At 41.2% G+C, this 26,301-nt stretch overlaps 1 protein-coding gene across 1 annotated transcript; it reads right to left on the bottom strand.

Moving 5' to 3' along the window:
- Window positions 1-351: 351 nt before the first annotated feature.
- On the bottom strand, window positions 352-24,596 carry LOC117265853 (mothers against decapentaplegic homolog 4-like). Its single transcript, XM_033640607.2, has 11 exons — window positions 24,453-24,596; window positions 22,153-22,403; window positions 8,890-9,067; window positions 8,132-8,260; window positions 7,796-8,047; window positions 7,387-7,500; window positions 7,247-7,300; window positions 6,676-6,859; window positions 6,414-6,582; window positions 3,894-4,032; window positions 352-3,308 (listed from the first exon to the last, which is right to left on the bottom strand). Exons 2-11 carry the CDS (start codon window positions 22,390-22,392, stop codon window positions 3,100-3,102), a joined length of 1,668 nt encoding a protein of 555 aa, XP_033496498.2. The 5' UTR covers window positions 22,393-22,403; window positions 24,453-24,596; the 3' UTR covers window positions 352-3,099.
- Window positions 24,597-26,301: the final 1,705 nt, after the last annotated feature.

Raw genomic sequence — 26,301 nt, 5'->3', positions numbered from 1 at the left:
CCACCTGTGCAGTGACGCTTCTCCTGGTTAGAATTCCTTCAGTGTTCATTGTTCAGGAGGTTTTTAACATGAGCCAAATTATCCACAGAGGTCTCTTCCTCTCTAAAACAAATGTACCACGTGATTTAAACCAGTAAAAACACTGAATAAAATAGTTTCATGTTACAAATCAGTGTTTCTGCGAGGCTGTTTGGCCACTTGAGGCTGCTGCTGCAAAACAATCAATCCCAACTGACCTCCACCTTAAAATGCCCAACTTTATAGCAGTTAAACAGCCGCAGTGCCTTTGAGCAAAGTGCCGACTGTGTTTCTTAAAACAGGAAAAAGTTAAGACACAGAAGAATCAGGTGATTTTTTTTTTAATCAGAAAAAATTTATTTTGAATAAACAGCAGATGTTACAGTTATAGACCCTTTCAGTATAAAAGCCTGTATGTATGATAAAAAAAGAGAGAAAAAAAAATAAAGACAGAATAAATAATCTGACTGAGTAAACTGGATGTGATGTCATCGAGAGCAGGAAGTGAATCTTTGGTTGATAATCAATAAAAATAAATAATCATTAAAGACTTTGAACCAAACAGAAAGATGATGTCACTCTGTGGAAAATGGAACAGCTGATTTTTGGCAGATAGTTTTTTTTTTTTTTTTAAGTTTTCCAGTTGTTTATGGGTCAGTTCAACCAAACTACAGAAACTATTTTAAATCATGCTGCAGGTAGGCCTGGGCAATTTATCTATACTATATGGATATTGTGATGTGAGATGCAGTATTGTTTAAGATTGTGTATATCATAATAATGTAAGTGCCTTTTCTTGGTTTTAAAGGCGACTTTTAAAATTTTGAATAGAATTTACCAGACTGTTCTGGCTGTGCTGTTATTTGTCTTTAGCCTCTTAGTAAATAGAATCACATAAATAATGATTATTTATGAAAAATATTGTGTAAAAATATTCTGAAGCACCAATAGTCAACCCTACATTGTCATCACAATATTGATATTTAGGTATTTGGTAAAAAATTACATGATATTTGATTTTCTCCGTATTGCCCAGTCCTAGCTGCAGGTGAGACAAACACTCCAGAAAACACATCCAGGCACTGATCTCACCTGGTGTTAATAATACATGAAGCTGAAGTAATGATAAGAGACAGACTGATGGACGGTGTGTCCTGAACGAAGTGTTGAAAGGGAAAATAAAATGGGACCAGGATCGACCCCTGAGGAACTCCACAGGTCAGAGAGAACAGCCAGACATGGACATAAAGAGTAAACAATGTGAAGGAGAGATTTGGGTTTGTGTAAAAATCGAGTTGCACCAAAACTGGAACAGTGCAGATGATGAACTGGTCCCACGGGCCGTGAGCAAACAATACCTCTGGTGTTTTTTCACCAAAAGCAGGTGGAAGAGGAAACAGAACTGAGGACAGAATGAATCAGCTGGATGGCGAAACATAAATATCTCCACTTTTATCTTCTTTTATTTCATTTTATTTCTTCTTCTCTTCTTTTTATAAATATTCTTGGGTCATTTTTTGCTTTTATCACCAACAGATGACAGGAAGTGAAGGAGGTCGTCAAGTAGCCCTCAAACCCAGTGAGTATTAAAACGCTAAGCAGCCACTCAAACTGTTTGTTGTTGAAGTTGAGAAATAAAGAATGAACTGCAAAGGTTTAAAACTTTTTCTGTGGACGTGGGCACGTGTGCCCTCATTGCTCCAGGGTCAGTTTTAGGTCCTCACTAAACTGGTTTGGCCCAACCAATGACTGTATATAAATATGGACATAACATGTCTCCATTTCACTCCATGTACAAAAATGAAGCCTAAATATCCCTGCCGCTGCCATCTTGCTCTGGTGATGTCATGTGGAGCCATATGTGTGTGTATATACATATATATATATATATATATATATATATATATATATATATATATATGCGCACATATCCTTAACATTTATACTGTGTAACATTTCCTACTGTGAATTGTTGACACAATTATTGTCCTATAATATTTAAATATCTCTATATTTAAATGTCATATGCTGTAAAGCCCTGTGAGGCAAATTGTGATTTGTGATATTGGGCTTTATAAATAAAATTGATTGATTGATTGATTGATTGATATAGTATCAAATAAATAGTTACAATTTAAGTTCTCAGAAAAACAAACACTTGAACACCAGTGTGATAAGAGCTACCTAAAACAACAGAGAACATCTTTGATGTTTCAGTTTGGTCCCTTTGGGCTTTAAGACCTATACTACAGCCAGCCACCAGGGGGCAATCAAGATGTTTCGGCTTTCACTTTTTGGGAGCAGTCATGTCGTCCATCTTTAAATACAGTCTATGGGTCTGACGCTGTCTCCGCCTTTTTATATTTTTGGCACAAATATCATTTGAACTAAATAGTCAAAGACGATGCAGAACAGGACCAGAATGAATCATGTGATGACTTTTTTTCAGACCAAACAATTATTTGATTTATCATGAAAATAACCTGCAGCTTTATTGATAATGATACAGGAAATGTAATTTACATATTTACGTTTACATTTTTTTGGTAAAAGAAGCTGAACTTGAAGCCGCAGGTACTGAGGAGGGGCGGGTGTTATGGTTCGGTTAAGCTAACAGTAAGAGCCACTTCAAAAACAAGCAAACGGTCAAACAGAAGCTAACTATCATTTAATTTATTTTGTCCAGAAGTGTTGAAATAAAGCAGAAAAATCTCTTTTAATGAACGAGTTCTTCAGATCTTTAAAGAGGAGGCACCTCCGAAATGTGAACTGACCCTTTAATGTGCCACCGTATCCATGGAAACTCATCTGACTGACAGGAGGGATGTGATATTGTAATTGTCTGATTGTCTGAAGCCTTTCTGAACTGACCAATAGGCTGTGGCGTGTCTGTGTTCACCTGTGTAGACGAGGTGGGCGGAGCTTAGGACTCCTGACAGGTGTGTTGTCCGTAACAGAAGGTCCGGGTGACGTCATCTGAACACGTTGCAGATGAATCCTCTGCTGTGATTGGCTGTCCTGTGAGCCAAACCCCGCCCACCTGCAGCTGACAGATTAAACACACACACCTGCTGCAGTGTGTCAGAGTGTGTGCTCTCGTGGCGGCAGTGTGTGCAGCACCTGGTCGAGCAGCTGCAGCGCTCGGTGCAGGTGCACCTCCAGCCAGCAGGGGGTGTCCTTGATGCTCTGACGCGGGTAATCGCACCCCCAACCTTTAACGAAGCTCAGACGAATGATACACAACCTGCGCAGGTCGTCCACGCCCAGACCTGCTGCTGCCGAGCACACACCTGGAGGGAGACAGGAAGTCACACCTGAGACACAACAACATCAACAACAACAATGCAGGAGGGAAACAAATCGGTCCATCATTCATTCAAGACCTGTAACATCAAACTGTAAAAATAATAATAATAACACATTTTATTTAGTATTATTACTTTGTATTAAATTTTAGTGCCCCATGTTTGACACTGGTTAAAACATTTCAAGAGTACATAAAAAAATCAGGCAGTTAAAATAATACCAACACCAGAATTACTGCCTCACGGTTTTGGATATATAGTATCATCACTTCATCATTTCATCCCAAAACATGTTTTATGAGGTCACAGTGATCTTGACCTTTGACCTTCAACCACCAGATTCTAATCAGTTCATCGTTAAGCCCAGGTGGGTGTTTGTGCCAAAGGAAATTCCCTCAAGGCCTTCTTGAGATATTGCACTCACAAGCATGAGATGGACGCAAGGTCACAGTGACCATCACACTCAGGTATCTTTTTTTAATGTAAAGTGTCTCTGAAGCATCCAGCAGGCGGCGCTGTTCCCTGCTCCAGACGGACACACAGCAGAGAAAAAGAGGAGGTCATACTCACTGACAGCGGGGGCGATCCCCCCCACATTGTTTGGACCAGGTATCGCACCGGCAACCGCTGCTGCCTGAGTCGCTACTGCTGCCTGAGCTGCTGCCGCCTGCTGCTGCATCTGTCTGTGACACTGCCTCAGGTCAAACACCTGGAGAGACAGACAGACAGGGGAGAGAAAGACAGACAGGTGAGAGAGTAGATGAAGCACAAGTCTTCAGGTTCTTCAAAAAAGTCTTTTTCAAAGGTCTTTATTTTTGTAACTGTTCAGATCTGCCTTCTTATCAACACTCAGTGTGAAGCAGGTGACAGACTGTGAGAGGTGAGGAAGAGACACTGTGTGAGGTGAGAGGGACAGGTGTAAATCAACAGGAAGTCAGTTATAGAAGTTGGTCAGCAGGTGGAGCTGCAGCAGAGACTCACAGATCAGGGAGGAGATTAAGATCCTTTAAAACACTGAGAGACAGACTGATGCAGTTAAAGACAAACTCTCCCTCCTTCTCTTCTTTATAACTCAATGAAACATGAACACAGACATGAGACACATACTGATATCACTCAGTGTGACTCACACATGCCGAGAATATCATTATCTCTGACGTCCATCCAGAATAAACGTCCATTAATCCACTTAGAAATCACAGAAAAAAATATGCTGCAGAACCTCCCTGTGAATCATGTTTGAATGGCAGGTAAACATTCAGTGTAGAGAGGTGGAACCTATTAGCTATTGACTGATGATGAATTACCTCTTACGCATTTATATGCAGATATCTGTTCATAGTACCTGGCATTCGGCACTGGTACTCAACGGTACCGGTTTTTGGGTACTTTAATTTCTCGGTTATAACAAAAATGTACACTCCAAAACAATTCTGTTCATCTGCTCTTTTGTAATCACACACATCGAGCTTCTGTCTCTGTCTGTCTCTGCAATTGCTAAAATAATACTGAGAAGAAAACAGACCAGGAGCTGAAACTACTGCAGCAGATCAGCAGTGATAGTTTTGGCTAATTGAGAAGCTGATTGAGAGGCTGCAGAGATTTGTGGCTGACTTCCAGGCTTTGTTGCACTTCCCCCTCTTGTCCACACCTGGGGTTCTCACCCAGATGACTGGTGTCTTGGCCTGGATATCTGCTGGCTACACTGTCCTGTTCAATTACCACCTTTTACTTATTTATTAATGGATTGATTTATTTGTTTCCATGTTTATTTTAACATTCAGCTGTTTATTTATGCATTTAAAGAATTGATGGATAGAAAAGTAGGAAAGAGCAAAGGTAGATGGAGATAGATACCTGCCATTATTTGTCCTCTATAGACAAAATGCCACAAAATATACTGGTTAAAAGACCGATGTAGTGACGTCTTTTCAGTCTGTAGTCTCAAAAGAAGAGCAAAGAGCTGTCTGCGTTAGTGATGTGACGTTCGCGAACGAGCCGAGTCTTTGAACCGGCTCTTTGAAGTGAACAAGTGAACCGGCTCTTTAGAGTGAACGAGCCAGTTCCTAGTTCACGTTGTGTTGATGACCCCCCTCGGTTAGAAACGAAAGGTAGGAAGCTAACCTACTATCAGCACTTGCTTGTATTGGCAGGCTTGTTGTTTATAAAGGGTGTTGCTATGGCTACACCAAACTTTATATGTGCAGGGTCTATTCTGGGTCCACATTACAATATCCAGATCATGTGATGTGATAAATCAGCAATGCGATTCGTTGTTGAACCCACTAACACCTGCCCTCCACACACACACACAGCAATAACCCCCCCCAAATCATCTGTGGACACCTGAAGAGCTGATCTCCAGAGCTATGACTCACCAGGCTATATCTTTTTGGCCACTCTCTCCATAATGACGGGATTGTGGGTCGTTTAGCTCGGGATATTTCTCAACCTCAACAACGAGTCTCTCGTCATTCATTTTTTGTCACACACCAGACAGCCACAGAGTTCTCTTTATGCACCCATTGTGAGGAGAGGAGTCGAGCTGCCATAGGAGCAGAGAAAAAGAGCTGCTACGGAAGCTGATATGTACAAGCAGCGAGTGAGTGGGGGAAAAATGCATTTATTACCACAGGCAGCCAGGCTAGAAACAGGAGAGTGGTATGAAGTGCTGCGGGGTGTCGCATCCAGGAGCGCCGTCACGTCTAGTTGACGGGTTTGTGTGGGTTTGTACACTGAAAATAATGAGGGCATATTTTTGATGCGTGGCGTTCCCTGCCAGTTCGTTCTGGCTTTTAGTCTTACAGAACCAGATGTATCTCCGCAGCACTCTAACAGCACTAGGGAAAGGTCTAGAAGCCACTATCATCCTGCTATAAGGGAAAAACACTCTGGGTTTTTTGTATTTCTCTAAATCAATCACAATCATCTTGAGCTGCGCGAAGCCCAGGATGTATCAACAGTGCTCCTGCAAAACGGTAGCATACAGATAGCAGAAGGGGAGGAGAACGCTGGCTGAGATAGCCGCCCAGTGGCAGACCTACAGTATACCCACAGTCTACATCCTCAGACCAGTCAGACCACCCTCACCTTGATGTAAGCTCCAGGGTAGATCTTGTGGACTCCATCTCCTGGCGCTCGGCCCGCCTCACGGTCCAAGTACAAACTCTGGACGAACACCGAGTGGTCACTTAGGCAACGCATCCAGATGTCTCCCTCCCCCCGACACTCCAGCTGAACCCCCCGACCGATGTGGAGCCTGCAGAGAAACAACGCGCAGAGGAAGAACATCACTGTAAGTCACTGACATCACACCAGTACTGTCACTGGTCACACTGGTCAGACTTTTCACCTGGCTCGGTGGCTGGAGGCGGTGCGGTGGACGTTACTCAGCTGTCCCAAACAGAAACGGTCTCCTCCTGAAGGGTCCACATAACCGTCCACTGTCACCAGAGGACAGCTGGATTGGACCTTAAACATCTCCCCGACCTGGATGTCCAACTCAAAGTACGAGATGGAGCACCAGAACTCTGGACCTGAGAGGACAGTTTGTCAAATGAGGACATTTTTGTAAAGTGAGGACATTTTAGAAAGTTAAAGACATGTCTGGAAAGTTTTGAAATAAAGGACATGTTTGTTAATAGTTACAGATATTTTTTAAATATTTTAACTTGTTTTTTTTTAAATTTCTTTTGTCCTTAAAATGAGAATATTTTCGGAGAGTGAGGACATTTTACAAAGGTTTGAAAAGTGTAAGGACATTTTCGGAAAGCGGAAATAGTTTTGCTAAGTAGGTACATTTCTGAAAAAGTTTAGAAGGTGAGGACACTTTTTAAAGACAGGATATTTTTTAAAAGTGAGGACATATTTAGAAAGTGTAGACAGTTTTGTAACGTGCTAATATGTTTGGACAGAGGTGGTACCTGGATGGTTGGACACTGGCTGTGGATATGGAGCAGTGCTGTGATGCTGTGACCCTGCAGGAACAAACACTTAGACTCAGTACTACAGTAAAATACCACTACTGTATTACTTTACTGGGATACTTCACACAGTGCCATACAGAAGTGAGTGTTGGGGGCGTGGTGATGATGTAATGGAGGCTGCTGGTGGCCCCGCCCACTCTGTGGTGGTCCTGCAGGGCTGTAGGGGGCAGGGCTGTTACCTGGCCAGGTGGCTGCAGAGACACACAGGACATAGATTAGTATCTGTCTCATATCACTACTGTTACTGTGGTACTACTACAGGTACTGCTGCTACTACGATAATTATATGTTCTGCACTCTGCTGCCAGAGCTTCTACTGATATGGCTGTTTTTATTACTACAGCTACAAATATTACTACTGCTATGTTTGCTACGGATACTAAAACTATTTCTACTATTAGTAATATTGCTACTACCACTATTTTTATAATGTCTACTACTACAACTATTTCTCATCCTACTCAGGTGTGTACAGAGGTACGGTACCAGTTTTGGGGGGGCTGCTGTAGTCGGGCTGTTGTGGAGAGGTGGGGGTGGAGGGGTGAGAAGGGTGAGGGGGGTGAGAAGGCTGAGGGGTGTGAGGAGGGTTTGGGTGAGGGGGGGAGGCGTGGCCCCCGTGGTTCGGAGGTGGGGCTATCTGAAGGAGGCCGGGGCCCTCGCTGCACACACCCCCGACTCCCCCTCCGCTCCTCCCACAGCCGACAGCTGACAGAGCTGCAGCCGTCATGGAGCTGCTGCCTGCAAGACAGAAAGCAGGACGTCAACACACACACGGAGTTTCATCTAAATGTGACATGAAAAACATCAGATTGAAGGTCTGACCTGGAGGGGAGAGGGGCATGCTGGGATACATGCTGACAGGGCGGGGCTGGCTGTAGGGGTCAGTGTGGGGGGGCAGGTCGATCTGAAGACAGTCCTGCATGAACTCCTCCTTTATCAGAGACTGAGGACCTGCAGGAAGACAGGGGGCGGGACGAGGAGCGAGACACGAATCAGACAACAGAACAGACGTCATGAATATTAATGATCAATATTAACGTATAATGATTAGTGGAACAAATTTTCATAGTTAGTTTAAATCAAAAAGCTAATCCAACGCTAAAACGACTGTGTGAATTTATTCTTTTTTTTAATAAATATGTTGTCAAGTTCAGGCGTTGGAGTTGGAACATCTTTAAACATGTTTTGCTTATTCTCATAATATTGAGCAGCACGTCTCCACACCTGCCTGTTAGTAGATTGTACGTGGCATGGAGGCATTTATTTATCTATTTTTATCACTATTTTACTACTATTAATTACTTATATTTATACCTGAGCCTGTTGATCACCTGTTGGTATGTCCTCATGTTTCCTGTTGATGTTTGATTGCCCTCTAGTGGACAGAAAGTATAACAGCCACATGCTGACAGTAGCAGTGCACACATATGCCCATGTGTACAGAGTTTTGGGACATAGTACATATAAATATATGTAAGTAAAAATATAAATTGGAGCGTTAAAATTTGAATATTAAAAGTAATAAGGAATGAAACTCAAAAGGGATGACACAGGAGGACTGACAGCTTGAGCGTGCGTACCTGTGGTGGCGGGGGACGCCACCCTCTCATAGTGGTAGGGGTTCACACACACGCTGTCGTACTTCAGGTCGAAGGCGTACTGACAGAACTTCACATGTTTCAGCTCATTCTTATGGAGGTCGGGCCAACGCCACAGACGGGCGTAGATCACGTGAGGGAAACCTTTCCTCCCCGCCACCTGCAGACAGGCAGGTGAGAGACAGACAGACAGACAGACAGACAGTCAGACAGACAGGAAACATCTTTCATGGAAATTTAAATAAACTCTGTGAGAACAAACTGAGTCACAGTGAGCAGGGGTTACCATGGAAACACTGTGTGTGTGTGTGTGTGTGTGTGTGTGTGTGTGTGTGTGTGTGTGTGTGTACCAGGTGATGCAGGGTTAACCCGTCACACCAAACCACGACCATGACATCATGTCTGACCTCCCGCCTGCTTGTGTGTGTGTGTGTGTGTGTGTGTGTGTGTGTGTGACAAACAGACCTCAGCACACTGTAAGAAGATCATCTGTGTTTATTTTGAACAAGTTTAGTTTTATTTATCTTTTATTTTTGATTTTTTCTGACTTTAACATAAAAGCAAAGGACGAGTTTTAAACACATTCTAACTACTGTACAAAAACACAAAGAGCAGCAATTACAAGAATTTAAAAATAATAATATTTCTCCAAATTATTCATCCGGACACAAATTAATAAATAAATTAGTTTATGAGCTGTAGTGAGGATCAATAAGGAAACACATAATAAAACTATAATATAATTTTTATTTATGGAGCTCAAAACTATCAGCTATCAGTATCATCAAATATGAAATCTGATCAAACAGAGAACATCAGACAGAATAACCAGATAGATTTAAGCAACAGAGACAACTCATGTAAAATAAAGTGACTCGTGATTATCTTTCATGTGTTTTAGGAAGACATTAAAAACATGAGTCAGCATTTTGTTTTCAGGCAGGTCTGCAAATGTAACATATCTGTGATTTGTAGAAACCAAGCAGCAGCCTCTAAGGCTGAAAAATGAAGTCAACGCAGTAGTGCCAAAAACTGCAGTTCCTCAAATGGCCGCTAGAGGCTGGCTCCAAAAGCAAGTCAATCCACATAGACCCTCATGTTAAAAAGTTCAACTTTACAGCAGATATAAACATGTTTAGAGCCTGTTACAAAAACAGTTTTGGTCTCCATAGCTAATTTTAACATTTATGACAAGTGTACAGGGTTGAATTTTTGTATAACTCATTCGTTATTCGTTAAAATTATTAATATTTAAGGGCATGGTCATTTTGAGTGACGGGCTGTCTGCAAGAGCAGCTTTCTCACAAAAGGCATTTTATCTGGTCCGCTTGTAAATGCTGCTGTGAGAACACGAACCAACTCTAGGCAATTATACAACTTTGAAACAAAATTAGTCCCTGATTCAGACCAAAGGAGACGACTCTAGGGCTGAGAGCACCCTGAAATACAGGAAGGAACCACGTCATGAACAACCTTCATCTGAGACGTACTGTTGTTCTGTTTGGTTTAATAAAGCTGAACTCTAATTGTTCAAGATGTTTCAATCAAAACTGAATAAAACAAAAAAAAAAACTAAAACAACAAACAAAACAAAGTCTCAGACAAGTTGATTTGTAAACAGGTGAGACAGACTCGCCTCATTAGATCATTTCTACAGGTGTGTCAAGAGTCTGAAGGTTTCAGAGTGAAGACACACACACACACACACACACACACACACACACACACACAGTGCAGCAGCCTATCAGTGTGTTCTGTGTGCACAGGTGAAGGGCAGGGATAACAGTTTGCAGACAAAACACACACACACACACTGTAAAAATAACATCGTCTTAACAAGTCACTCAGCTTTAACACAAATCATCCTGAAGACAAAACTTTGTGTTTTTTGATAAAAAGAGTGGAAGCTTTAAGAAGCCTGTGGACACACAAACCAAAGGAGAGAAGTCAACTACGCCTCCCAGGGTGCATTTCACCAACAAACATCCAATCATACTACTATACATACTAACACTAAGAGCGACACAGCAAGAGCGTGACCAGCTACATTATCGCTGAGTTGCTGTGGAAGTGTTACTCAAGTGTTCGTTACTGTACCTATATCGTCACAGGCTTGTGTGTGTGTCTGCTAATGGCCACAAAGCACCTCGACTGAACGTCTACTTAAGTTTGTATTTGGTCATAAAGGTATCTGTTTGTGATCAATGTCAGGTAAGCTTGTTGGAAAATATTGCCGGTTCTGGGTGGGCTGGTCATAAAGTGATGAAGCAGCGTTTTGGGACAGTTATTAATAACTTAGACTGTAACATTGTGCAATAGTCCACCTTCCCCTCTTTCTGTCTCACACAGCGAGCAGCTTCATCATCAGCGCTGCTGCGCTCCCGGTTTCCATTATCCAGTTTTTGACAAGGAAAATCAGTGAAAGTCTGACATATGAGAGTATATAGGCCTAACACTGTGTCTTAACAGCAGGCAGGTGCTTCTCTGTCCACATAGAATCTGTTAAATATACACTTCTGTTACATCATGTAAATAAACCACTGTACCTGTCAGCTGTGTGCGCATGTAAACAAACCATGTAGGTTATAAGCTGATCGTCTGAGATCATACTAATGATGTAACCACCTGAAAGATGGGTGAGTACTTGTTATCTTCCTATGTTTGTATTTTTATAAATAGAAATCACATTTTATATTGTGGTACTTACTGTATATGACAGACAATACAGCCAACAGAAAGTATGTTGGTATTAGCGTTGGTCACTAAAAGAAACTTTCAGCTCCAACTTGTGGGTTTGGTTCGGGTCATTGATTAATGCATACAGTACAGGCCAAAAGTTTGGACACACCTTCTCATTCAATGCATTTTCTTTATTTTCATGACTATTTACATTGTAGATTCTCACTGAAGGCATCAAAACTATGAATGAACACATGTGGAGTTATGTACTTAACAAAAAAAGGTGAAATAACTGAAAACATGTTTTATATTCTAGTTTCTTCAAAATAGCCACCCTTTGCTCTGATTACTGCTTTGCACACTCTTGGCATTCTCTCCATGAGCTTCAAGAGGTAGTCACCTGAAATGGTTTCCACTTCACAGGTGTGCCTTATCAGGGTTAATTAGTGGAATTTCTTGCTTTATCAATGGGGTTGGGACCATCAGTTGTGTTGTGCAGAAGTCAGGTTAATACACAGCCGACAGCCCTATTGGACAACTGTTAAAATTCATATTATGGCAAGAACCAATCAGCTAACTAAAGAAAAACCAGTGGCCATCATTACTTTAAGAAATGAAGGTCAGTCAGTCCGGAAAACTGCAAAAACTTTAAATGTGTCCCCAAGTGGAGTCGCAAAAACCATCAAGCGCTACAACGAAAGACGGAAGACCAAGAGTCACCTCTGCTTCTGAGGATAAGTTCATCCGAGTCACCAGCCTCAGAAATCGCAAGTTAACAGCAGCTCAGATCAGAGACCAGATGAATGCCACACAGAGTTCTAGCAGCAGACCCATCTCTAGAACAACTGTTAAGAGGAGACTGCGCCAATCAGGCCTTCATGGTCAAATAGCTGCTAGGAAACCACTGCTAAGGAGAGGCAACAAGCAGAAGAGATTTGTTTGGGCCAAGAAACACAAGGAATGGACATTAGACCAGTGGAAATCTGTGCTTTGGTCTGATGAGTCCAAATTTGAGATCTTTGGTTCCAACCACCGTGTCTTTGTGAGACGCAGAAAAGGTGAACGGATGGATTCCACATGCCTGGTTCCCACTGTGAAGCATGGAGGAGGAGGTGTGATGGTGTGGGGGTGTTTTGCTGGTGACACTGTTGGGGATTTATTCAAAATTGAAGGCACACTGAACCAGCATGGCTACCACAGCATCCTGCAGCGACATGCCATCCCATCCGGTTTGCGTTTAGTTGGACGATCATTTATTTTTCAACAGGACAATGACCCCAAACACACCTCCAGGCTGTGTAAGGGCTATTTGACCAAGAAGGAGAGTGATGGAGTGCTGCGGCAGATGACCTGGCCTCCACAGTCACCGGACCTGAACCCAATCCAGATGGTTTGGGGTGAGCTGGACCGCAGAGTGAAGGCAAAGGGGCCAACAAGTGCTAAACACTTCTGGGAACTCCTTCAAGACTGTTGGAAAACCATTTCAGGTGACTACCTCTTGAAGCTCATGGAGAGAATGCCAAGAGTGTGCAAAGCAGTAATCAGAGCAAAGGGTGGCTATTTTGAAGAAACTAGAATATAAAACATGTTTTCAGTTATTTCACCTTTTTTTGTTAAGTACATAACTCCACATGTGTTCATTCATAGTTTTGATGCCTTCAGTGAGAATCTACAATGTAAATAGTCATGAAAATAAAGAAAACGCATTGAATGAGAAGGTGTGTCCAAACTTTTGGCCTGTACTGTATATGTTTGCAGGTTGGGCGACGCAGATTTGCTCTCATAAGGGGATGGGTGGTGGGATGTATCAGTTTTAAGGTATACCGTGATATAAAAGTTGATGGTTATCGTACTGTGTACATTTGCCTATCTAAGATATTTAAAAAAATGCAACTGGACGGAGAATCTCCTTTTTATTTTAAGTTATTTTCAGAGAGGAGACTCTTTACACAAACTTTCATTGACAAAATGGTTTTAAGTTTCAATTATAGTAATAAAATGTTTGTCCAACCAAAAATAACCCTGCCATTTTCATTCCTGTAAGGGTCATATAGATAATGATAATATAAATTCTGTAATACCATGAAACCGCAATATTTTCTAAGACGGTTATCATATTGTCAAATCTCATAATGTTGCAACCCTTGTCAGCGTGGGTTTAAAAAACCCTGACCCCCGCATCACTGATAGAAATAGTTGTTAATATTAACAACTATTAAATACTTCCTAAAAAGCGCTAACAACGATGATGTTCTGTAGAATTATTTAGCCACTTGTTAACAACTGCCATTTTTAAAAGACGCAAAAGCTTCAAAATTCAAGAGGGGTATTTACTGACATATTTTATGTCACAGAACTAAGGCTGGACAATATGAAGATATCATAATGTTATCGATATTTGACTATGTATCCTCTTAGATTCTGTATATCTTTGTATCGTGATATGGATAATTTTTTTGTTCATTTTAAAGGCTGAAATAGAGTGAAGTGATGTCAATTTATCAACTTATCAGACTTTTTATTTGTTTTAAAGCCTTGCCTTAACCCACTTAGTCGTTATATCCACATTGTTGATGATTATTAATCTAAAATCTCATTGTGTCAACATTTTCTGAAAAACAACAACAATAGTCACCCCTACAACTCTGTAGCATCAGAGAGGATATTTGGTCAGAAATGTTGTGATGTTTGATTTTGTCTCCCAGTCCTAGCATTAATTAAGTGCTTTTGAGGGGATTTTAAAATATAGAGATATATATCATGTATGGAGATAACCCTAACCCAAAAAATGTATTAATGTAATTTTCAGGATTTATCGCCCAGCCCTACATAGAACAAAACATAAAAGTTTCTTAAGCACGCAGACCTTATTTCAGGCATCTAACCTAAAAAATAAAACAATTTAAAAAGCCACTGACTTTGAGACAAGGGAACCGGAAGTGCTAAAATGCTAACTCACCTCCAGGTTTTGGGACTCATCCCTGAACCACTCTATTAGCCATTAAAACAACACATAAAAAACACACAAAATGTAGGGGGACTTTAGAGGGGTAAGGCAGCATCATTCAAAGTAGGACACGTGAAAAGCAGACAATCAGCACAAGCAGTTAAAACATGACGACGTAGAATCCCACTACAGACGGCGGGTAAAAACTGTAAGGGAAACAATCTGACAAACTCAGACAAAAAGCCAGCAAATGAGATCAGACAGTGAGAACATGCAGTGACTCTGTGTGATGGCAGGTCTGGTTGTTATTTAACAAACTCTGAAACACACACACTTCTCCATGTATGCAGATAGAAACAAAACTAACACCTACATTAACTAAAGAGTTTTCTTTTGAGCCACTGAAACTGTAACGTCTGGAAAGTTATGTTCACTTTTGATGCTGTGTCTTCCCCTATACACTGCTGTTTGCTCCTGATTGGATGGTGCTATAGAGCTATAGAGTTTCCTAGCAACGGATTTACACTTCACCAGTTTTAATGGTACAACCTGATTTGGTGAATCATTGGTCTGAAACTAGTTACTGAGAACTTTTTACAGTGTAGAAACTCTGTGGTGAGATCCAAGAACAAACTCTAGACGTGCACACATTCCCGTCTGTCTGCACACACTCACACACACACTCACTCACTCACACTCACACACACACACACACACACACACACACTGTCTGGCTTAAGTTAACCCGGCCCCTTTCCTGTGTTTCAGACAAAACAAGCCAGCCTGCCCTTCCTCCTCCTCCTCCTCCTCCTCCTCCTCCTCCTCCAGGCAGGGAAACACACTCAGTCCTCAGTCTGCTCTCTGACACTCTCGTATCAGTTTTCTGTTTGGGTGTTTGAGGGTTCTTCAGGTTCCTTTGATCCATTAAAAGACTTCACAGGTTCTTGACGAGGATCCACTGGTTCTCCAGGAGGCTGCGTGGCTTCTTACGGAGGTTTCAGGGTTCTTACAGAGACTACTGGCATTATTAAAAAGTGTTGCAGGTCCTTGATAAGGGTTTGGGTTTTTGGAGCAGTGTCAAATGCTTCTTGTGGAATTTCCAGGGGAACTTAAGGAGGTTTCATGGGTGTGCAGAGTTTCTTGATGAGGTTCCAGAGTGTTCTGAAGAGGTTTTGTAGAATAGTGGACAATCTGATGAGCTATTTTAAGAGGATTTTAAGAATGCTGCAGGTGAGCTTGAAAAGGTTTTAGGTAGGGCTTGACAATACATCTTAAAAAAAAATATGCCAGTATTTTTAGGCTATGATGCATTACACAATCTAATTTTTGATATTTTGAAATCTCCAGTAAACTACTGTAAATGACTAAAATACAAAATTATTAAATGAACTATAGTTACAATAAAGTTAATAAAGCACCTACTGTCATAATAAAGTTAAATAAAATCCTGTTATAATAATGTTCAGCAACGTACTACTTTAATAAACTTAAATGGAATTCTGTTACAATAAAGTTAGGTACTGTTATAATAAAATTAAATGAAAATACTGTTACAAGAAAGTTAAATAAAATACTGTTAAAGAAAAAATAAAATATAAAATACAGTTATGATTAAGTTAAAGTATTACCATGATAAAACTGAATAAAGTATTGTTATAATTAAATAAATCAAAGAGGAACCACAGGTGCTTTTATTCTGAAACACCCAGAGCTTTTGTTCTGAACTTGAAGCTTTCACTCAACAGTCAGATGTTAGCAGTTAGCTGAAAGATAAACTGTTGCTGCCGCACCTTCAAACGTGAAGTTTTACTCACTGTGAGTTGATAACAAACAAACAGCTCTCAAGTTCAAACATTAATCATATTTACAAGTCACACTGGTGCTCCATGGTCACAAAATGTGACTAAATAGTTTCAGTCTGGAGCCCTGCAGGTACAAAAACACGTACCTCAACCGCTGACATCACAGCGCCGTTACTTGTGAGGATTTATTCACTGTAAGCTGGAAACAAACTTTCAGCTCTCCAGTCCATGTATTTATAATATTTGAAAGTCACAGTCACAAAATGTGACTAAATACTATGTTAGAAAGTGACCTGGATGGGTGGAGGAGTGTGTGTGACGTATCATGTTTGTGAGTCTTTCTTTGTGTGCGTGTACTTGTGAGAGCAAGAAAACCGAAACGAAATGGGGCACGTTTCAGATGATGACAACATGTGGAGCCTTTGCACTTTATGCAAGTAAGTGATGACATCAATTTTGGCTCGCGTACCTTGCGCCATGGACACTATAATGAGGATAGTCCTAGCTAATAAACCAGAGATTTGAGTGATATCAGATGAAGTTTTCAGCTTGCTACACTTCGCTCAATCTTCATCTTACGTCTACTCTAAATGATTTACACAAGGACGGGGGATTCGATTTTACCATCACTTGTGACCAATGTATCTGCCTTTATCTAACGTCAAGTCCACATTGATGCATAGTCACGCCAACATATCTGTTTTTCTGGGGTTTTGAGAGTGTAGTGAAATGAAGTAAAAACAAATCACGGTATTGGGCGATATTGAGAAGACATGTTGATTTAGATCAGCCTCAATAGCAGCATCTCTCTTGTCTTTCGCACTCACCATAGTTGTTATTACTCCTGCCCGTGGTGCTGGTTGGCTCATTAAGTCACCCTGCTGTGCTCATTGGTCGTTCTTTTATTTTAACTGAGAAACCGCTGTTTCATGGCACGGTGCCAGACAAATTAGTCAAACCACCCAGTGCAGTGGATAGATTCAAAAATCTGGACCCAGGCAAAAAGAGGAGCACCGTCGTGGCATTTTGGAAAACAAACAACATGGCTGCAGCTGATGCCAAACCTTCTGTTTAAGTTCCAATTGTGATGGCAAAAACTGCAACACTACTTCACAGACTGATGCAGCACCATCACTGCTCATCTCTACATGCTGTAGTCTGATTACATTTGTTCGTTGCTCAGCGCTACGTCACGTTGTGTTGCTCTGATTGGTTGTAGATCTATCCATTTGTGTCCAGAGGCATTTTGATCTACCGTCATTGATAACCCAGCTTGGAAATCTAAAATGAAGTGAGAGGTTTTAGAATGACTTGCATTAGTGATTTGGTCTGGCGATGGCAAGCTATGAAGATTCAGGATTTTGAAGAGAGGTTCAGTGTTTGGATGTGAAACCTGCAGAGGTTCTTTAAGAGAGTCCAATGATTCTTGAAGTGCAGTGGTTCTCAACCTTTTTTGCATCACACATTAGATCGTGGACCTTCATTTGGTAAGATTTTGCTCCAGGCACCTCCATCTGAAAGGATTTTGTTTCTTAAATATGATTAGAGAAACTACAGTTGAGAAAATAACTGAAGGAAGTGAAATTTGTGATCCGAGTAGTCCCTCTTATGAGTCTGACTCACACTGGGTTCACTTCTGCAGTGAATCAAACAGTGAAAATAAACCATTCCCCATTTTTCTATGAAACTCCTGGATCCCCCCTAAACGGACCCCTGGTTGAGAACCACTGCTTTAAGAAGTTCTTTGGATTCGTTCAGAGACTTCACTGGTTCTTGAGGGGGTTTCACAGGTCCTTTAGGGAGCTGCATGATGTGTCCAGGCCTCCACAGAAAGGCTCTAGGGTTGTTGATTGGGTTTGATATTAAAGGAACGATACTGGGGGAGGTTCCAGGGGTACCTAATGAGGTTTTAATGTTGGTTGTGGGTCGCAACAGTTCATCAGATGAGGAGGTTTCAGTATAATAATAATAATAAAGGAAGTTATTGAGGTGAGTTCAGAGTTCTTTGGAAAGCTCCAGAAGGGTTCTTACAGTACTGCTGGAGGTGACAGGAACACCTGAGGGGGTTATAGGGTCAATGAGGGGCTGCAGGACTCTTCATTGGGTTTTGCAGGTCCTTGAGAATTATTTTTTTTTGGGGGGGGGGGGCAGGTTGAAATGGTTTTTATGGAGCGTCCTTTGATTCTTCGGTCAGTCCAAAAAATGTTCTGTGGGTTCTTGTGGTGGTTCTGTTGGTTCCTGATTTGTTATGAATGTTATGTGAGGCTGAACGTGGCTCATGTGAGCTGTGTGAAGTGTGATCCATGTTTACATCCTCTGGTCTGATAATTACTGTCTGACAGTCTGTGACACACCCAGCTGTCTGCTGCGCTGACTCTGTTCGACTGTTCCACATTTTATTATCCAGAGCAGCAGAGAACACGTGAGAACAACGTAAGAGCAGCTGAATCTGTGAGCACTGAGACATGAAACATGATCATGTGACTGTTCACCAGGTGTAGGTCATGGTCATCGGGAGGAAGTGAGCTGAACTCTGATTTATTTCTTACAGATCTAATCAGCTGCTCTGAGCGACATGATGCTCGATGAAGGTTTCACTGGAAATAAACTGTGACAGAAGATTACATGTTTATTCCTCCAAAGACAAACTGGTTTTAAAAATAAAGAGAAACAAAGACTAAACTGAAAAATAAAAACGTCTGGATGATGATCACTGAAATAGAAAAAGAGGTATGAAGCTTTAAACACTTCAGATCAACTGTCTCCACAGCTTCACTTCAACTCATTTCAACTGCTATTATCTCTTCAACTGACACTTTCACTGCCTTCACCTCTGTAGCCCTTCCTACAGGACAAAACCCCATTAACATCGGCTAACACCTGGCCTTACTATTCAATGTCAAGTTTAAAAATCGGCATTCACTCCCAGGAAAAAAGACTCTGCATTAGTTACAGGTATTTATCAGCTACAGATCCGATGGCCCCAATCAGCAGTGATGGAAATATGATACCTGGAAGGACGCTGACGTGCTTACTACTGCTTACTAAACTGTTTTCTGGCCTGTTCGTGATGTTGAGCGTGACACACCAGTAAAAAAAATAAAGGCAGCCTCATCAACTGCAGAGCCATGTACACAACTCTTATCTACTGGCAATAAGAAAGCAGTCCATCGCCTATTTTCAGCTGCTTTTCCCATGTTTAAAAAAAACACATGCACTAATTTGGGTGGAAAAGAGTTTAACAGGAAGTATTTCAAAATCTTATTAAACTAAACAAAATACTCTCGTTATTAACACCCAAATCACTTGAAGTGTTTTCACTGCTTAAATTTCAACTGCCACTTCAGATGACATCTTTAAGTGGCACTACATGTCTTTCAGCACTTCTGTTATAACCACAGTTTCAATGTCCATCAGTATTTTGACTGCCACTTCAAACTCGACTTCAACTTCCTTCAGTATTTACACAATTTCAGATGTTTGAACCACAGACTTTTTGTTCTAAGCACACAGAAAAACTTTCTTCAGGAGATTTAAACTTCTCAATTTTATTTGATGTTATATAGCTTAACTATTGCTGCAATCAAAAGCACCTCATACACTGCCTCTTCGGGGCAGAGTTGTCTCGCCTCTGAGCCAGGGATGGAGGTAATAACAGCGCCGAAGTGATGTCTGAATAAACAGGACAGCAAGCAGGACGGGATCATGGGTGGCATGGGTGTGACATTTTGACAATGTGTTATGTATGTGACCCACCGCCTGGAGATTTAAAAAGCAGCTGTTAGCAGTTAGCAGCTAACTCAAAGACGAAGAACAGCAACCAAAAATGTATGTAAAAAGGTAAAATAATTAGGTCCAGGAGCTCCATTTCAAGCAGAGGGCAAGACCAGCCGTCATGTAACAGAGACCATAAATGATTGTTATTGCCATTTTTACTGTTTATAAAGCACTGTCGACATGTGTGTTATATGTCACACTAGAGGCTGACGCTGTTGTGTTAAATGTCAAGTCCGTCCTGCCTCTTTTGATTCCTCGATGCAGGGGGATGCTGTCTAAAACCTCACACTGGAGCAGCATGATGCTGCCTTTGTTTGGTTCTCTTGTAATGGAAAGGCAGCGTAAAGGAGGGACTTTGTAGCGGCCCTGTAGCGCGATCTTTGAGTAAAAAGGACTATAGACGGTAGAGCTTAGATTCTCTGGCCGAGCCCAAGCCCGGCCCGACCCAGCCCACGGGCCCAAGCCGGTCAGATATGAGAGAGAGAGAGAGAGAGAGAGAGAGAGAGAGAAAGAGAGTGTCAGATATGAGAAAGAAATGGCTACAGGTTGGGGGTTGCAATTCACACATACAGAAAGAGAGAGAGAGGGGGGTGGTAGTGATAAGTGGGAGGGACAGCGGCTTTCCGTGCCTCCAAAAAATATGCCCTATTCATTCAGTGTTTACCCAACACGCTCAATACATGGACATGCAATGACAAATTGTCATTAACTTATTACGTTATAAAAAACAATGAAAATATGGACTTACCCATGTTTAAAATGACAGTCAAGCGCCTGCGAGTACACTCGCAGGACTTCCACGGCACTAACGCGCTCGGTGTGTCCTTAGTGTTAATTATAACAGCCAACTTAGTGAAAAATGTCGGGTTTAAATCGGGCCCATAATTACAGTTAATTGGACGGGCCAGTCCCGGACATAACTTGCACGGGCTCGGGCCGGGTCGGGATGAAATTTTTGGGCCCGATCTAAGCTCTAATAGACGGTAGAAATAATGGACGTAGTTACTGTGACATCACCCATCGGTTTGTGGAATCTTGTTTTTAAGTTTCGAGTTAAAAACATTTCTAATGAGGTGACTCCGTCTCACCTGTTTATAAATCAACTTGTTTGCGATTTAGTCCCAAACAGACCCAATCGCCAGAATAAAAGTTGACACTGTACGTTTCTGCCATAGACTGTATAAAACAATGGACTGTGATGTCACCCATTGGTTTGTGGACTGCTGCTCTGAATCCTGGAGTTTGGCATTTCGGTAGTTGCCATGTTGTTTTTTTGGAGTTAGAGGTGACTGTAGTGACGCCTCGCAGACAGCCTGTCACTCAAAGCAGCCACGTCCTTAATTATGCCTAACTAAAGCCTTAATAAAATGTAAATAGATATGTTATATAAAAATTCACCTGTGAACACCTCTGTTGTCATTAATGTTGAAATTGGCTATCGAGACCAAATCTGTTTTTTTGTACCAGGCTGTAAACATGTTAATTTCTGCTGTAAAGTTGGACATTTTAACATGGAGGTCTGTGGGGACTGACTCATTCCCGGAGCCAGCCTCAAGTGGCCGTTAGAAGAACTGCAGTTTTTTGGCAATTTCATGTTGGCTTTATTTTTCAGGACCAGAGGTCGCCAGTTGGTTGCAACTAATGACTCATTTTATGCTAATTATTTTCTTGATCAATCATTAATCTGTGAAATGTCAGAACTCCACACAGCCCAAAGTGACGTCTTCACAATGATTTAAAAGGTATTCACTTTACTGAGATATATATGACAAAGATCTGAGACATTTAAGAAGCTGGAACCAGAAAATATTTGATTACTTTGCTGAAAAAAAAAAGGACTGAAACGGACAACAGATGATTAAAATAGCTGTCTAATTTCCTGGTGATGGACTGATCAGTTAATCGACTGATTGATGCAGAATTAAATGACTGAAGTTTTATCCAACTGAAGCTCAAATTCAGTAGAAAATGTGAATGAATGCTTGTTTCCATCCATTAATGTTCAAGCATCACAAACAAGTGACGCAGTCTGAGTCCTACCTGCAGCCGTCCGTCCAGCGTCCTCTGGATGGTGACACACTTGCTGGGATGGACGCCGTTGGTGGTGACGGCGGTGATGAGCGAGTCCAGCTCATCCTTCTTCTCCTTCAGCTTCTTCACCAGACTCTCGATGGCCCGCTTGGCGAAGCCCTCGTTCTCGGCTCCCTGTCTGTGGCACATCAGGCTGTGGACAATGCTGAGGCAGGCGTCTGCGCTGCTGGGGGTCGGGCCGACCGACATGGTCACTGAATCTGCATTAAATTAGATAATCCAGAATTGTTTGAATTTTAGGTAAAATGTGACCAAAATTAGATTTTTTTCCAACTTTATAATATTTGCTGATTTTCTTCTTCTACGATGATAAACTGAATCTATGTTGGTTGGGCAAAACAAGACGTCACGTTGAACTCTGAGAATTAGTGACACGCTTACAGAATCTAAATCTAACAGACCAAATGATTAATGTAGTCATCATGAAAATCGTCATGAAATCAATCAATAATGAAAATAATTGTTAGTTGCAGCCAAATATTATAAAATGCACCATCTGTAATCCTGAGTGTGTCAATTTTACTAAGGGACTGTTCTTTACCTGTAAGGGGGAAGGGGTGGTGCAAAAAGGGGGAGGCATGTCATCTCGTTAACGATAATACTGGTAGAATATTTAATATCATATGAAAAATTTATATTGTGATACTCGCGATATTTCGGCTTGTTGTCATGTTGACGTCATACTGTTACCCACGGCAACAACAAGCATGGCTGAAAGTGAATTATTATCGACTTCGTGGTGGTTCCAAAAAGAGGAGCAGCTTCAGTAGTGTGGAATAAACTGTGGCGTCCTCAATGTTTTATGAACAGCCCCGGACTTCTCAGACTCTTTTAGTGACTTACTGCTCAGAGGGAACTCATTCAGCGGCTCCTCTGGCAGCAGCACAGTGTCTCTCCCTCTCCTCTCTCTGATTTTGTCATAAACCTTTGGTAATGTAAGCCTACGTGATGCTCGCAGCTCGACAACAAACTCCATCTATGTGAATGTGTGATAGTAGTGGTATCACAACAGCCTGTCACAGGTTACAGCGTGATGATTAGAGGAGAAATGGCAGAGCACAAAGGTCCAGGTGGAAAAAAAACAACTCAGTCATTTAGGATTTTACTAAAAGATGGAAATCACCTGTTGGTTTATTTTTTAAATGTGTAATTTGTGGTAGATTTTATTTAGTTGAAATATTAATACTGTAACAGAATCTGAATCTGAGTTACTGGTGTTGTTCACAAACTAAAGAAATGAGAGATCATTTTTGTTCAGTTCTTACTAAATATTTTGAAGGAAAACTGTAAAACTACATCACTCATTTTGTTGTAATTTTACGTCTTTAAATTAATAATATTTTTAACTATTAAATAACTAATTTTTCATATCGTCATAAATATCGTTATTACAAAAATACTCTGAAATACTGTGATATTATTTTAGAGCCATATTGCCCACCCCTTGTCACACCACACCTACCCCCCTGTCTCTGATAAGTAAAGAACAGTCCCTTACATGAAGGTGTCTTCTTAATATCTAATTTAATCAATTTTGTTTCCACAGTCTACCTGCAGATGTGTTCCCTGCAGGTAGACTGGGTGAGAATCACTTTAACTACCAACAAAAATACTGACATAAACACACAACATGTCCTGAATCAAAGAAGCTTCAGTACCAGCGATGTGATCAACTACAGCATTAGTACAATAACACAGTACAGTCGCACAGACGAACACATGAGAGGGTTTTTGCTGCATGTTCTGTAAGAATGCTCCATAAGAGCGATCAGCGATCAATATAAAGAAATGAATTCAGCCCTGTGATGCTCATCTGCATCAGGCCTGTTTTCACTTTCACTGTGTTGCATCACGTCTCTGATTATTCATCAGTTTCTAACCTCTGAGTGACTCCACATGTTCTCCTCTCATTACTGACCAACCAGTTCATTTCATGGTTATATTGTATATATCAATAGCATGACGTCAAATGTCCATATTTAGTTGTCAGTGATGTCACCAAACTGATTAGTTAGTCTGACCATCAGTCAGTGATCAGCAGACTCATTTACTGTTGATTCACTAATTGATTAATGATGTAATGATCACTGCAGCTGAGGACCAGAGAGACTGGTTGACATGCAGACAGACAGATAGATACTCAGACAGACAGACAGACAGACAGACAGACGCTGTTGCATCAACAGTTGTCAGATATTAAAGCAGCCGTATAGAGTGAACCCTCAGCGGGCTCTGTCAGCTCCACTCACCGGGACTCGGCTCTCTCCGCTCGGCTGTGATCCGCTGCCTGTGACGGTGAGACTGGCCGACCGTCTGTCTGTCTGTCTGTCGGTCTGTGTGTCCGTGTGTCCTCCGTCTGCTCCAGACTGTGTGTGTGTCTGCACACTCATGAGAGTCAGCACAGAGGGAGGGGGGCGGGGGGGCTGTGTCATGCTCACCAGACAGCCAGACATAACAGGAAGTCAGGCGACTCCGACGCTTTATAAAAATAAGAGTAGCGTCAGAGGCAGAGGAACATCCGACTGTAGCCACATTCAGATTAATAACTGTAATCAGATCATGTTAATGTCCACTCACACACATTTTCTGTGGCGTTAAACATCGTGAAAAGCGTTAGAAAACTTAGGAGAAAAAACAATGGTGGAATGTAACGAAATACTTTCACTCAAATACTGAAATTACTTTCAGGTTGTACTTTAGTACAGTATTTCTATCTTCTGCTGCTTTATACTTCTAATCCACCACAACCCAGAGGGAAATATTGTACTTTTAACTGCACCACCCCTTTTTAAAGCTTTACTTACTTTACATATTCAGATTAATTATTAAGATAATCAACTAATAAATGATGATGTATTATCACAGATAAAACTACCCAGAAAGTACATAAATTAAGTAAAATTAGCTCCATTGTTACCATCTGCAACATTAAATTGATGAATACAATAATGCATCAATAATTATAATCCAATATTTTAGGGACTGTTCTTTACTTACCAGAGGAGAGGGGTGGCTGAGGCGTGACTTCGTTTTTGAATTTTTTTTTTTTTTAACCCTCATCGAAGCTACTAATTACTATTTTTCAACCTACGTAAATTAGTAATTAGATTTTTAAAACTTACACTTAGATGTTTGAAAGTTAAAAGTTGAAGACACAATCGTGGAGCTGAAAAAAGTCTCAGTTTTTCACTTTAGTCGTGCAGGCTGGTGAGTTCGTATAAACGGTTTAGTTTTGGCCAAACTTAAAATGAGACAAAGAAAAAAGTGATTTTGATGAAATGTCACTATTCAACACATTCTCACTCCGACCGCGCCACATATCAACATTTGGTCATGGACTTTCCACGTCCAGATACGACATGCAAGGTACCCTGGGTGCATGGGTTGTTGATGTTCTGGGACGCCGTGTCAAGTTCTGCCTGTTACATGCATTGTCTTCTTTCAAAATATACTTCTGTTTTCACAGGAAATTTACTGTTTACATACAGTCTCTATCAAAATAAATGCACTATGTCGGTACAACAACGCAAATTGAAGTTTTTTTTCCTCCAACAACAAAAACACGTGGTCAGGTTTAGGAAAAAAAAAAAGGCAGGGTTTGGCTTTATAATCTTACAGGATGTGAACACTGCTCTCCTGGGTGAAAATCCTGGGTGTTTGTTGGACCCATTCACCACAACTTCCACCCACCCTACTCTTACTTTCCCTGGCTTAACTTTTGTTCTTGTCTTAGCGTTTTCTCCTGACGCCACCAAGCGCCATTAAACTAAAACAGCCACCGGCTGCATATCATGCTGACGTTAAAGAGTGGCTTTTTCCATCAATGTCTGATGCCGTAAGTCACCGCCAATTGCCGGATTTCGACGACTTCAGAATGACACCGGATTGCACTATTTCAAGGTCAGATTTGGTTATGTTTTTTTTTCTGACAGAAGCAGGTGCAAGTTTGAAAATCTGATATAGGCCAAATCTGTTAATTTCTGTTTTATACAGTCTCTGGCTATAATAAATGGTGTGATTTTGGCAATTTTTAAAGAAAACATGCCTTTCAAACCATGTTTGTTTGTTTGTTTGTTTTTTTTTTGAATCACAAAACGT

The sequence above is a fragment of the Epinephelus lanceolatus genome, chromosome 10 (assembly GCF_041903045.1).
Source record: "Epinephelus lanceolatus isolate andai-2023 chromosome 10, ASM4190304v1, whole genome shotgun sequence".
NCBI classification, from domain to species: domain Eukaryota; kingdom Metazoa; phylum Chordata; class Actinopteri; order Perciformes; family Serranidae; genus Epinephelus; species Epinephelus lanceolatus.
The sequence above is the reverse complement of the archived record's forward strand: the minus strand, read 5'-3'. Positions and strand labels throughout refer to the sequence as shown.